The following is a 15,160-nucleotide window of genomic DNA, read 5'->3' on the forward strand; positions in this document are numbered from 1 at the left end:
CACGGTCCCAGCAGAAACCAAGCCAAGCGCCACGAGCAGCTGATGTAGCCAAGACTGGTTTTCCAGAGGTTTCTCTCCCTTTCTCCACAACTATCTCATGCCTCTCCTGCTCCTCACACTGCCGACATCTTAGCCATGTTATGGATAGTCTAGAACTATGCGTATGCTAGTTAGCATATCTCTCTCATATGCTAACTAGCATATGCATGCTTTATTTTTTTGATGGCCAGCTAGATGCAACTCAACATCAAGTAGCCCTTTTTAAAATTACTTTCAATACAGAAATGCCTGTAGTGGAAACGACAGCTTGAATTATTTCCTCTTGTTCAAAAAATGTACAGAAATTACTGAGTTTCAATGCTTTCATACTTCTGTCAAGCTGGGTGATCATTGGCCAACAACTTCAAGCAAAACCGGAAAAAAATGTGTGCAACATTTTAAGCCTTTTTTTTGTCTTAGCGTATCGGGCCAGAAAAACATTTAATTTCTGTCAGAAGACAACTTCGCCGTTTCTCAGAATCACTCCGACAACAAAGAAATAAGGAATACAAGTGTTCAGTCATTAAAAGACCTTCTCTTTTGTTCAGCGAGAGCACAGAAAGTGGGTTGCAGGTCTCCAGGGAGTTGTACAGGCTTTCTAAAAGCAGCAAATCCAGTCTCTAGAACCCAATTCATTATACAACAGAGCTGTTTACTCTCATTGAATTGTTCAGGATGCAGAAGCCAAATAGCTTCACGCACCTGTGCTGCAGTGACAATTGCAGGCTCACCTGTGCATCGATATCTATAGCAGGGTAGATTGGTAGCATGGCTGAAGGAGAAATGATAGGACTCGGAGTAGGCGTCTGAGGTTGGGAGACAGAAGTTGCAATGCTGTGGGTAGGAGTGTTTGACATTGCAGATGCTCTTCCACTCACTGCTGTTGAACAGAATAATTACACTTAGTAAAAGCAAAACACTTCGCTTCAAATGTTTCATGTGACAATAAATGGACAGTGGGACAGAACTCCCACCGACAGACAGAACTCCCTAAAAACTTTATTTTCCACAAATACTTATTTTCTACACATTTAACCCAATCTTTGAACCTTTAACTCTTTGAATTTAACAACTATGAAAAAGGTTAACTGTATTAGATCAAAGAAACAGGTAAGTATCAGATTAGCATGTTTTCTAGAAGCCCACCACACAAAAAAATTGTTTGTTTTTTTTTTTAAACCACAGACCTTTCCTACAACAAGTCAGCCATTATTTGGACCAGGAGTTCCATACCTTTAGAAGCAGGACCGCGGAACAAGTCCAATCACTGGGTATCTATGCATTTTTTCTTAAAACAGTTTAAAGATTCTCATGTAAAAGTCTGTCCAGCCTTCAACACCCACCACCTCAGCCCCCATAAACATAATAAAGCAACAGTGCTAGGGTCAGGATGCTCACATGGCAGAATTTGTTGCAACCAGAGAAGCGGAAGCTTCCTAACAGCCATTTTGCGGAAACTTTGGTCAAGGTTGTTAGGATAAGCAAAAGGTAATACCATTTCACAGTTGATGACAGTGTATCGACATGACACAAGATAGCACCGACTGCCACACTTCCCTGAAATTAGTTTCATACATACAATGTTTAAAAGCATAGAGCAAATTTGAATCTAAAACAGCCTTTGGGGAAAAAGCCCCATTTTCCTACTTTTTTGGTTTTGTCCTTAAAAGAACTCCACTTTTTTCTCCCTGACTTTTCCCCAGTATTTCTACAGGTCTTTATCAGGTGTGATCAGCAAAGGAGAAAGCAAAGTACTGTACGCTTCTCCTGTCAAGTTGACAAAAGCACCTTTAACTGCAAAATGGAAGAAGTGCAGTTTCCACGTAGCGTCAGTGTTCATCTAGTACACGCCACTGAGTAACCTTACAGAACGTCCAAATAACGCCCCTTTATCTCCAGCTTTTCAAGTCCTGTTCATTTTTCAAATGGGTTTAATAGTCAGCCGTGTCCCTAACTGCCAGCCATCGATAACTAGCTCCTATATTTAATTTCAAGCGGTAAGTTTTTCAACAGATCCCACAAAAGTTGTATCCTAACGTGCCAGTTTGCGTACTCCCTCCTGTGCAAGGCAGCCATGTTTTTCATCCATTACTGATTGGATTTCTGGACTTCCTATACCAAATCCCAGCAAGGAAGCTAATAAATGTCACTGAAAGAAACAAAGAACCCCCAACTTATAACATAAAAAGTATTATTAACCTTATAGTTAAGAGTAAATCAGGATTCAAACTCCCTTGATCTTTATATTAGAGTGCCTTTTGAAAACTTCTCACCTTATGAGACAAATCACACTAGGCATGGATTTAAAGAAACACACAGAAGGTAAGCCAAAATATTCTGACATCAGGTCAAAAACTATGGCCTAAGGGAGTTCCGTACAGAGGAGAACTAAGCAAAGATCATAACAAAATATCATGCAGTGGAGCATCTATTTTAAACTCATCTAATTTACAGTCAGAATAAGGAATGAGAGATACACCCTAAAAACACAACTTCAAATTGGTTTCAGATAGAAGGATAAGAAGTTGTCCGTTTCAGCTCCTGCTCTCCTCTTTACATATATGGTCATAACAAGTAATTTTGAAAAACTAGCAAATTTACCTTCTTTCTATAAGTTCAAAGAGGACATTGAAGCAGCATGACACAGTAATGGAGTTATAAAGGATCAGGATTCTTGACTCTCTCATCTAGTCCAAAAGAACCCGATAAAGATGGTAAAATGGACTGGAAACTAACCAAATATGCTTAACTCGGATGATACAAAAGCACGATCATCAAATACTCCACACATGGAAAAAGTTAGCCCTGCTACAGTAGCACATGTATTTTAAACAGTTGCTAAGAATTACTCCTGTAGTCCCAATACAGGGGCTGGAGAGCATCTACCATATTACAGGAGGCACCATTAAACTTCTTAGACTTAAAAAAAACAAACCAAACCAAACAAAAAACCCCCACCAAACAAAGGAGAAAAAAAATCAAGATCGTTAGGAAGGTCTCAATTCAGGTAACGTCTGTTTGTTATACCAATGGTGTTGCGGGAGGGGAACAAACCAACAAAAACAAGAGACATGTTTAAAAGCCAATACTCCTCTTTCCACAAGGAAGAAAACCTTTATTGTACAACCCAGATATATAAATCTTTTTCTGCATGCTAGTAGAGGAGAAGATGCATGTTGACTTACAGTTCTCATATTAAATATATTTCAAGTGCGCTTCAGCAATAATTCAAGGACAAATATAGTTCATATTCCTACAGCACATTTCACTGAAACAAGATATTAATTTTTATGGGTAATGACTTTGATTAGATTTCTACATCACCTGTGCAGAGTTCAAATTTGTAATGCACATGCCAAGGGCAATGAAGAGAATCTTTACGGTGTCCAAACAAAAATATTGAAAGTTTTCAGTAAGCCAAAAGGTTTTCACAACAGTCTTGAGCAGTGAAAAGAGTAACCAACTAGCTTGATCATCAAATCTAGATGCCCTGACAGTCAAAGGTTTATCTTTCCCCTCTGCCCCTCCATCTACTCTCATGGACCAGTGGCAAAAGTTAAGTCAAGTCTGTACTTCAACATTAAAACATCATTACTTCATGCCTGGGATAACAAAGTCTTCAAAGCTAGTTCACTATTAGAATATTTTAGTATATACATGCCTCGGTACGGAACCAGCTACCAGCCTTAGTCCCGTTACGAAACAAGGTCAAGCTTCTTTGTCAGAATACATCACTCCAAACACTATTTGACTACTCTAGTCAAAGTCTTTTACATTTGTTTGGATATTAGACCACCAGTTTTGTGCTCACTGATATTAGAAGCATAGCTGCTCTTCATATTGATTTCCTTCTGGACACCTCAACTTTCTCTTAGCTTAAATTACAAAAAGTACATCCTCACAGCTGCTACCTTCTCCCCCGTGCCCAACAGCCTCACCATCCAGAGAAGCATTTGGCTTACAAATGCAGCCCCAGTATCAGAGGAGGAAAGAAAACAGCCAAGCGGACAAATTAAAAAGCCTGGAAACTAACACAAGATACTTAACATTTGAGCCAACAGGATTTTTTCCTCACTGACCTACATGTCCTAAATCAAAAAGCGTGTCTAGAAAAAAGCCTGACGTTTTGGAAAGGAACATGGGGCTGTTCACGCCGTTCAAGTTTGCTGCTTCCTTCAATACTTTGCATTTTCACTAAGTGCAAGATGTTACAGAAACCAAGCACCTTTATAACCCCATTTCATCTGTATGTTGACCATTAAGTTTCTTACTAGTGTTGCCCGATTGTGGACGCAGCATTGGTCTTATGCATTTATTCCCATCTCCTGTAATGTCAACAGTAGATCTACGAAACAACTGTTTCACATTACACTGCAGTAAACCAAGATGAGGGACTGAAAAATAAAAAAGTTTCAAGAAATAGATTAGATACCTCAGCTTTTTCCAACTTGCTTCAAGCCAACTGGCTTGTCGCACATCAGTTTCTTCTCCTCTGCCCCCAATTTCTCTGTAGTATCTTAAGTTATTAAAAGCTATGTTCCTGCCACACATGCTTAAAATCAATACAGAACACTTCAGATGCATAACACGCCTTGAATTACAAGAGTCAAAGTTATGTTCTGAATTCAAATACCAACGCACAGCATTGCTTCTATGCCCTAACAGCTCCATGGAGGAAGCCTGAAAACCACACCACTCCTGTGGTCTTGACGATTATTAGTTACAGTCTGAAAGGTGGACCATCACAGGCTCAGTCCCCCACAAAACCAGCTGCCTAGCAATAGATGGCAGTCTCTTAATATTGCAAGGACAAAGGACTAAACGCATTTACCATCCGTTTGCAAGAACGGCATAACCATTGCCAGCAACCAACTGTAGTTACACCAGTGCATAAAAGCTTGCATCCTCAGTTTTCTGCGGCTCCTGCACGGGTCACAAGTGGGACAGAACCTCCTGATTTTTCTCTGATGCTGGCACTCTACCGTTATTTTTTCAGTATTGAGTTTCTGTGCAGAACTTACAGTCAATGCATATTCTCTCTTATGTATTAATTTAGACCGTTACAGTTAAAACTGACTCATCCCACAAGGTAGCCTCCAGGAATTAATCTTATCAAGTGCTTCAAGATTCCTGAAGTTCTTTGTGAGGCCCTGTTACTGGACATAATCCTTTGAATACTTACTACTTTAAAAAAGTTTGCTATTAAAAACAGGGGTATGGGTTTTTTTCTTTACATGCTTAACACACCATTTAACACATGCAATGTTTTCATTCAAGAGTTACATAACTAACCCTAAAAAATACTTCCATTCACTAGCCTCACAGCAAGCAAAGAACTTGTCCGACATCTGAAGCTGAAGAGCAAACCTTTTGCTTGTCATCAATTCCAGCAGGATCAGAAAGGAGCCTGAAATTAAAACTGAACGTTTCTTTACTACTTTTTCAACTTATCCTATTTCTTTCTTTAAAAAAAACCCCAAACCCCTTCACTTGGCACATTCTCTCACTGTGTTTCCAGGCAAATTGTGTAGAGCTCTGGTAACACCAATTAGCTTCTCTAATAGCAAGGAATCCTACTTTGAAGCCCCAGGGCTGACCTAGCAACAACACTTGACCTCTACAACAATACCCACGTCTTATACTCGCCTCCGACAGATACCAGCATTTGCACACCCGGCCTTGTTTTTAACAAGTTCTTAAAATGCGAAAATTAAACTCATTGTTTGCAACTGATTAAGCACAGAGATGAACAACAGATGAAGCCTGAACCAGCAAGGTGAAGCTTAGTTTTTGTAACCGGTGCTGCAAGCCACAGCTCTGTCATGGAACTAAACTCAAGTCACCTCAGGAACAGAGATTTAAATTCATGGCAATGCTCTAGAGGGTTCCTATTAAAGCAATACACAAAACCACCGATAAAATTTTTAGCTGCTGCTTAAATGTTTTGTGTTACATGGAGCCCATTTCACCTCCACGCTACATTCCGACGTGTGGATTCAAGCTGGCACTTAAGTTGTATACTCAGGTCTGTATCTGCTCTCACTTAAAAAAAAAACCACCCTAAAATTAGCCACTCCACAGAAAAGCAAAGATGGAATTGCATCTGTACAGCTTTTAACAGACTTGCCACAAATGCCTTCCAGAGCACAATTTGCTGGGGGATGAAGGGATTGAGAGCAGCCCTGCAGAGAAGAACTTGGGGGTACTGGTGGATGACAAGCTGGATGTGAGCTGGCCATGTGTGCTCGCAGCCCAGAAGGGCAACCATATCCTGGGCCGCATCCAAAGCAGCGTGGCCAGCAGTCGAGGGAGGTGACCCTGCCCCTCTACTCTGCTCTGGTGAGACCCCCCTGCAGTGCTGCGTCCAGCCCTGGGGTCCTCAGCACAGGAAAGACATGGGAGCTGTTGGAGCGGGTCCAGAGGAGGGCCCCAAAAATGGTCAGAGGGCTGCAGTGGCTCTCCTGTGAGGACAGGCTGAGAGAGTCGGGGTTGTTCAGCCTGGAGAAGAGAAGGCTCTGGGGGGACCTCACTGCAGCCTTTCAATACTTACAGGGGGCTTATAAGAAGGATGGGGATGGGCACTTTAGCAGGGCCTGAAGCGATAGGACAAGGGGTAATGGTTTTAAACTAAAAGAGGGCAGATTTAGACTAGATATAAGGAAGAAATTTGTGATGAGGGTGGTGGAACACCAGCACAGGTTGCCCAGAGGTGGTAGACGCCCCATCCCAGGAAACATTCAAGGTCAGGTTGGACGGGGCTCTGAGCAGCCTGATCCAGTTCGAGATGACCCTGCTCATTGCAGGGGGGTTGGACTAGATGACCTCCACAGGTCCCTTCCAACCCAAACCATTCTATGAGTCTATGAATTTAGACCTCACTCCCAATTGCATCTGTGCATGCACCTACTAAGGACTAGGACTAAGTAGTACAAAAACATTCACTCAAATGCACACTGGAAATACCTGACCTTTCCAAAAAGGCATCCATGAGCATTTGCATACGTGGCAGATGACCTAAAACCGTAGATTCTCCAGATGTTATATGGAGTTAAACACGTAAAAAATGTACTAACTCAAAGTTTAAGTTATATTTAAACACAATTGAAGTGCATTGCACAGATTCTTCTTAAGTAACCAAGAACTGTCATTATCCCACCTCTTGAATTGAGTAGCTGGTGTTGTTATGTACCCCAGCAGCTCCACGTGAGAGAAATCTTCACTATCAATGCATTATGGACATTGTTTTATCTACTTGTTCATGCACCCAGTTTGTTTTTTATCCACTGACAGTTTCCAATCTGTATGTCTAGGCTTCAATTCTAACACCAGATTTTGAGAAAAAAAGTCTCTGTAGCTCCCGTAAATTTCAGTAATCTTTAATGCAGCCTTGCCTGAACATCAGATTACTCATTAGGTGCCTAAATTGAAAGCGTTGTTCCAGGTATTTTAAACAATCACCACCTGGTATTTTTAACTATTACTGTATCTTCTGTTCACTCTGCACCATTATTGTGCTCCAGTAACTCTTGCAGTATACTCAGGACCAGCTCCACGCCTCTGCACGTCTGAGCTAAAACGTTCTTGTAGACCTGCCTTGCCTCCGGCACACGCCTCTCATGCTAACATGCTTTACAAAGCAGACTCGTCAAAATAGGCAGCACTTTCGAAAATAAAAGTTCATCAGCTTAACCAAGAGCACCTCAGCAAACTTTCATCGAGTGACATGACTTTTTTAATACTATGTCCTAACAGTTAATCCGTATTCAGCTAAGCAGTCAAAACGAGTCTTTCGGTGACTACTTCAACATGGAAAGGGGATTAAGTGCAACTGAAGCGCGTGCAAAGGAAAGCAGCACTAACTCCTCGCGTTTCCTATGGTATTTAAAACCTATTTCACTCTTTTCTTTTACTACTTAAGGCCTTAAAGCACTGATGTCACTGGGGGAAGAATTCTCCAAAGCAATTAAGGAGAATTTTGGTAAGGCTAAATTTGTTCTTCGCTGGCAAAGCAGCCATGTTTATGAGTAGACATTTTTAAAAGTCACAGGATTATCATCTTTTTTCCCCAAACAGAAATAAAAGCTTCCAATAGCTAGACTATTTGAGGCCAACTCGAGCAGCTCTCGTTCAAAAGACAAGCCTAGAGGTTCCTCACATTACAGGCTTGACGTGGTGCTATAGCTGCTCAAAGGCTATTCCGAGCGCTCCAAGTCAGTTCTCAGTTAGCTAGTCCAAAGTACTAACCAGTACCGTCAGGATGTTGCTCCTGAGCTACAAACAGGCCAAAACAGAACTGTTCGACCCTAGCACACCCCCCCAAACTATCAAGAGTTAAAAATGCCGCTTCCGACATACCAACCTGACAAACAGGCACCAGTTAGCTCAACAAAAGGAAAGGCAACCCTGCAAATTGAAAAGTTAAGACTAGTGTTCTCGACTCCTAAAGACAGGGATCAGTAGGCTAGTGGTACGTGCCGTAGAGCTAGCGGGAATACACAGACACACACACACACACACATAAAGAAGTGGACATACCCTCAACTGGTCAAGCAAATATTATACCTGCTCATAACAATATAAACCCACCTGCCATGATGTCATCCAGCGTGTCATTGAGCGTCTGAGCAGGGCTGGCTACCATTAACCCTTGCTGTGTTTCTGTCAGTATTCCTTGCCCCAGCCCTGCTAGTTGTGCTTGGCCCAATACTGGCTGTCCAACTATAACACCTTGCAGTTCTGTAAGATTTGCGATGGACCCTGGAGGTAAGGAACCTGCTGCCAGAGGCAAAGCTTGTGGCATCGCCAGAGGCTGAATTGGTGCAAAACCCGTCTGCGCAGCAGCTTGCTGAGGATCATCTTTAAGCAAGATGGGGTCCACTTGCTGTAATCGTGCATAGTCTCCCTCTGAGAGTTGTTCTCCTACCCCAACAGGAGTCAGTAGTCCCAGATGCTGGCAAGACTGTTGCTGCTGCTGCTGCTGGAGCTGAATTCTTTGCGCTTTTACCTCTAGATATTGCTTTTTTAGCTGCTGCTGAGTTTTCAGCTGTAACTCCCGCTCCACTTTCTGCAGTTCCTCCAAAATCTTTTGTTTCTTCTGAATTTGTTCCTCTCTCGTTTTGTTCAGCTCCTCAATCTTCTCTTTGGTGAGCTGGTCAGCGTGTGCCAATTCCAGGGACTGCAGCTGAGCGTTCTTCTCTATGGCTTCTTTTATCCTCTGCTCCAGCTCTGTCAACTTGCCCTGAGCCTCTTCTACAATGCTCTCTGGAGACTGATTGGTGATGTAACCCTGTACATCCTGGTTGTTTGCTGGCAAATGACTGCTGGACTTTTGTTTAGAAGCAGCTGTGTGAAAAAGAAACCCCCTCAGAACCAATGGAAGTGCATATGAATGGCATCCTCATTATAGAGCTACTGTTGGGACGCTAAATGGCCGGTTATGCACCAAGACACAGCACCCACAGAAGGTCAGCGTGTACTGTAAGGCCCTCAAAGAAAACCGTATCTGTCGCTATCAATTTTAATACAGCAGTCAGATTGCAATTTAACAGTACAGATTACTGCGCATACATTCCAAATAACCCTGCGCTACGTTGACATATTTACTCCAACAATTGTTATACTTTTGCCAAATGAAGCGATTGTCTCAAGTGCCGCTGTTATCAAGTGGTGCTACAAGATAAATGGAAACAAAAAGAAAGGATATGCTGTCTCTCTACTTGATGTTTTGCGTCTGGTATCATGTTAAGACATAAACGTATGGTTACAGCCCTGAAAGCACAGCAGAAGTGATGCAAAAACATCTCGAGGGACAGGTGACTTGTTCTAGGCCACCGGTTTTGTGAGTAACTCAGTACTTTTTAGGAAGCACTACACTTTCCAGGACTACTGAATCCTTTCACTACAGGTATCCAGCTTTGCTCAGTTGACAAACAGCGCTAGAACCCAGGATAGCCATTTATATTTAACGTCACCTAACAGGGTATGCTGAGCCACTACATTTTATCCATAGCAGACATGATTTTGCCTGTGTCAAAACTCAGCTCTCTGCCCAGGCAAGGCAAATATTTCAGCCTTCCTGTAAGAATGAGCGATGGACTAATCCAATTCATCTTTTATGAAGAAGTCCACAGTAACACAGCTGACAAGGTCTGCCATACCGGTTGGAGAAGGAACAATCAGTTAATTTTGAAGGGCGAAAGGCAAATCAAAACTCAGGGTTTGAGTCAGTGGAGGTGCCCAGTTTCTTCCAGTCATCCTCGCTGTATTTCCAGAACAATACAAGTGTACACACAGTATTAATTTTATGACATGCACGCCTGTATTTGCACTATTGCTGATCCTTGATAAAAATTGTTTTGGAAGAGAATTATGAAGTACAGAAAGCGTTAAGTGTCAAAATGGCGATATCAAAATAGATGCAAATTTAGTCCTAGGAGGACCTGAGCCACATCAGACTAAATATTTTATAGCACAAGAAATTCCGCCTTCAATCAAATTAGTCAAACCCACTCCAAGACTACTATCCTAAGTAAACACAAGTTATCAAATCAACTACAATATGGAGATTAACATTGTTTTTACAACTTCCATTATCTAATTTATATAGGCTTCTGGGTGATATTTTGCATTAGCCGAGTATGTCAGACTAATATATATTTTAGCATATTTACTTAGGCAGATTTCTTGACGCTTTATGATTACAGGGTTAGATGACTGATACTTCATATTTGGCAGATAAGCAAATCCTTAAAAACAAAAAAAAAAAATTGCAGTTTCCTTAACTGAATCCATAAACACTCTTCATAGGAACTACTCTGCTAGAAGTGCAACCCTCTATCTTCTACCTAGGAAGGATATTTAGAAAATAAGCTCCAGAACTAAGACTGACCTTTGTTTCTGATGGGAAGGGTTGTGGCGACATTAGCAGGGGGTTTGTCAGGCTCCTGGGGTGGGACGACCATGGGCAGCGCCTGCACTGGTACACGAGGAGCCTAAAATGTCGGATACTAACAGATTACTTTTCTCATACTCTAATCTAGTTATAATTCAATAGAAGGTAAACAAAACCTGTTAGAAAAGCAGACTTTAATGGTGACTAATAACATTTAATACATTTTTCAATATGCCGAGTTCAATAGCGAACAATTTGAGATCCTCTGACTTCTATATACCTGGCATTTTTAACCTAAGAAATTACTGGCCAACCAATACTCATCTCGGCATGGTACAGTGCTATACTACAGTAAAGCAAATACAAGTCACAATGGGCTACAAATGTACTTCAAGAGCCTCATTAAAGCAGACCTTTTCACTTGCTGGGTGGTTTTCTTCCTCATCGTTTTTCCCAATAATATTTATAGAGCAATAAGAACGATGATGGAAGCACTACACAGCGATGCTCATAGTCTTCACCATTTTCACGACAGCTCGAAGTAATTTTCAGTGTGTTCACCTACGGTTCAGTAGTTCATGAAATGACATGACCGACACTTCTCTCGTCTTTAAACTCTTGAATGAGCTGCAAGAGGAAATGCAAAAAAGCCCCGCAAATCCACAGATAACCAGCCCTTAAATCTTACCCTATTTAAGTCATGGGATGGCGGGGTCAGCTGAGTAGCATCAGGTGGAGGAGCAGAAAGCAAGTTGTTTGGGTAATCTAGAAGGTAACAAACCACACTGGTATGACCACCTTTTGCTGCCTCTATTAACATAGTTGATCCATCCTGAAGAGGGAAAGATCACAGTATTAGAAAACAGCATCATCAAAACATGGCAACACTGAAGCATTTTGGGAGACACGACACAGTATCTATTAAGGCTGTTTTAATAACTATTCATTCAATCTGCAGTAAGTCCACATCTAAACTTAAAGACTCCATTAAGTATTTGCAAAAAAATCTAGTACTTGTAAAAATCTTCGTACCTCTTCCACATTTACAACCTTACAACTGGAGTGCAGCCTTTACATTCATGGTAATCAACAGACCTGCACTCCTCCTACCTCCAACTTCTATAAATATGTTCATGAGCCTAATGCCTGCTTGTGGAAATACCAGCTCTCGCATCTTACTTCTGTTTAAATCATGACACATTGGGTCAGTTGCAGAGAACACAAAAGGAGCAAATCCACTTGGGTATCGTTAGTTTTAAGATTAATGAAATACTACCTCAGAGAAAAATAAGGCAGTTGAACAACAAACCTTCAATCTGTGCGTAGGATCAGCCCCGTGAGCTAGCAGTAACTCCACAACTGCCAAATGACCTCCAGCACAGGCCAGCGACAACACTGTATGATCGTTGTTAGCTGTGGTCCTATTCACGTTTGCTCCTTCAAAAACAGAGGGGGGAAAGATTATTTAAAAAGACTTCAACCGGTTCTTCTCTTCCAACCATGTCTGGAAGTTAACTTTTTTCTTAAATATGAAAACGTAGTTCTCCACGGCTGCAGTCTTACAACTGCTAAATTGAATCGAACAGTTAATTATTACTACCATCAGAAGACCATTTAACGTGTCACAAAAAGAAAAGCAACCCTACCTGGACTAGCACTCCAAACTCACTGTTCAAACAGCTACATTGTAAGTATGGAATGTCACATAGCAGGTGAACCTACTGCTTTTAAATTTGCCAGCAATTGTGCCAGGGCTATGCCTCTTCTAAAAGAAAAAAAAAAAAACCACACCCCACACACAAACAAAAAAAAATCCCCCAAACACTAAGATCCAGCACATGGATCCAAGCATCTTAGCACCAGCAAGCAGATAATTAACTGCAGCTCTACTTCTTTCCTCTACTATCTACACAGGGAAAATTACACCGCACGAAGTTTTAGGCCAGTCCTGCTCCATGCAAGGAAGGTACAAGAAAAATCCATCAGTATCAGCTCAAGAGAAAGAAAACAGCCATTCCGAGCTCTGTATCAACTCTATGCATTCAACAGTGATGTAAGGCTGGAGCTGATACTTCTGACAACATCAAGCAAGTTATAGGCAAAACTTTGAAACAAACAGGCACTTGAGGTTAAACTTCTGAAAAGACAGCGCTCAAAAGCTGCACCAAGAGCACGGAGATACTAACCCAGTAACCACTCCTACCGTTGCCGCTTTTACTAGGAATTAGAGACTCCAATATAACTATTTTTAGAAATAGCGGCAGTTCCCACTGATCTCACCAGAAACCAGAGGTGATCATTACGTGCCTACTTTGAGAATCGATGACCTACTTGAGTTAAAGTATTCGAGGAAGTTACACTAGTACTGACATGCTCTTAACTTTGAGTATTTCTAACAGCAGGAAAACCAAAACCTTTTCACACTCTTACCTTTGCTAATCAAGAACTGAACAGTGCAAACATGACCTGCCCTTGCAGCTTTCATGAGAGGAGTTCTTCCACCTTCTGATTCATGCTCCTAGAGCAGATAAAGAAAGGCTTAAAATTCAGAATTCTAAAGTAGCACATGTGAAAGGATACAATTCAGCCTTTTGGTTTTTTGAATGGAAAGACACCAGACATGGACTATCCCTTTTCAGCACTTCACGAACTAAAAATTTACATAATATTTGAACTTAGCATATCTTGCAGACAGATGAAGCTATCTACCTACCATTGTAGAGGTCTGAGACTCCTGGACAAGAAGCACTCAAGCACATGGTGGGGGGATTTTAGTTAAACAAAATGTCTTCTGTCATGCTTAATTTCACTTTTTGATAACAGTGGTGTACGAGCCTACTGAAATGTAAAAATCAATTTACCTCCGTCACCGTAATTCCATTATGGTACACCAGATAGATCACATCAGAACAGAACTATCAACTGTTGGCTGCATAAGGAATAGAACGAATTTGCAGGTAACAAGTACTAACCCATAATCAGCTCAGCAATTCAAAGCTGAACATCATTCAGTACTCACATAACAGAAGAACAAAATCCCCTATTTTTCTGTACACGCAACCTTGAATGGCTTGGAAATGCTTTAGACATCAATCGCCCAAGTACTGTAACTGACCTAAACGCTTTCAGGTAATTAAACAGCCTAAAAATCCATTAAAAAGCATCACCAATTCTCACTTAGCTATAAGAAAAAGTTTAAAAGATAATTTGAATACAACAATTAACAGCAAAGTTTTCAGAAATGAACACGGGACCAAAAACGAAAACTCAAGACATTTATAATTTTACTTCCTAATTAAATTTTTTTAACAAGGTAATGACTTACCAGATCTGCGCCTGCCTGAAGTAAGACATCTGCTACATCAGTATGGCCATTTTCACAGGCATATGTCAGTGCTGTGTCACCTGTTGCTGTTGTTGCATGCACATTAGCCCCTGAAGCAGTAGTAAGGAGATGTAAGCTTTATGAAGTTCATTACAGAAAATATGCAAGTCTCTTCATAATCTTTACCAGGTCAGAGAGCAAATTTTTAACTTCCCCCTTCCAATCCAACTTCTATGAAACTGACGACTTAATCCTACTCCCGAGGAATACAGAAAATAAACATCAACTAGAAGTTCAGTTCCAAGCGACTTTACATCAACTTGATCTTCAAAAGCTCAATTAGGGTCCAACAAGAAAGTTAGTTAAGGTTCCACAAACCTTTGCCGTCAACTTCAAGAAGCTGCTAATGAAAATGTAATGAATGTGTAAAAAGATATTTTTCCTTTAAGGTTACATTAATTGTTTGCAAAACTGTTAACAAAATTACTCCATACCTGCAGCTAATAAATATTTAACCAGCTCCAAATGACCCTCTTGAGCAGCCTCCATCAAAGGTGTGGAACAACCAAGTTCTATGTCAGCTCCTGCTTTAATAAGAAAATCGGCAACCTCCAAAAAACCTCCACAACAAGCCAGAGTTAATGCCGTTTCTTGCGTCTCCTCTGTTTGAGCATTGATGTTCGCTCCTTAAAACAAAACAAAACACCAAAGCCACACATACATCAGAAAACACTAGTTACTGAAACCACTATCAGCAGACAAAGCCACTTCCTGATGCACAAGACATCTTCTTATTACCTACCTCACTTCTAGAGCTGCAGAAATTTACTTCTAAAATCACAGTATATCAAACGAAAAGATGCCAACTTTACTTAACTACTTTGGAAACCCCTCTGAGGACCTCT

At 41.1% G+C, this 15,160-nt stretch overlaps 1 protein-coding gene across 4 annotated transcripts in view; it reads right to left on the bottom strand.

The window, feature by feature from the left end:
• Window positions 1–15,160, bottom strand: part of ANKRD17 (ankyrin repeat domain 17) — a 98,049-nt gene that overhangs the window by 24,406 nt on the left and 58,483 nt on the right. For 2 of the 4 annotated variants that reach the window (XM_072861134.1, XM_072861136.1), the window contains exons 9-16: window positions 14,750–14,941; window positions 14,256–14,365; window positions 13,361–13,448; window positions 12,240–12,367; window positions 11,619–11,762; window positions 10,928–11,030; window positions 8,626–9,381; window positions 771–919 (exon numbers count right to left, since the gene is read on the bottom strand). In XM_072861134.1, coding sequence (XP_072717235.1) covers window positions 771–919; window positions 8,626–9,381; window positions 10,928–11,030; window positions 11,619–11,762; window positions 12,240–12,367; window positions 13,361–13,448; window positions 14,256–14,365; window positions 14,750–14,941 — 1,670 coding nt within the window. The remainder of the gene's footprint in view (window positions 1–770; window positions 920–8,625; window positions 9,382–10,927; window positions 11,031–11,618; window positions 11,763–12,239; window positions 12,368–13,360; window positions 13,449–14,255; window positions 14,366–14,749; window positions 14,942–15,160) is intronic. The other 2 variants (XM_072861135.1, XM_072861137.1) reach the window with 2 other exon arrangements.

Source organism: Ciconia boyciana, chromosome 5 (genome assembly GCF_034638445.1).
Source record: "Ciconia boyciana chromosome 5, ASM3463844v1, whole genome shotgun sequence".
In the NCBI taxonomy this organism is placed as follows: domain Eukaryota; kingdom Metazoa; phylum Chordata; class Aves; order Ciconiiformes; family Ciconiidae; genus Ciconia; species Ciconia boyciana.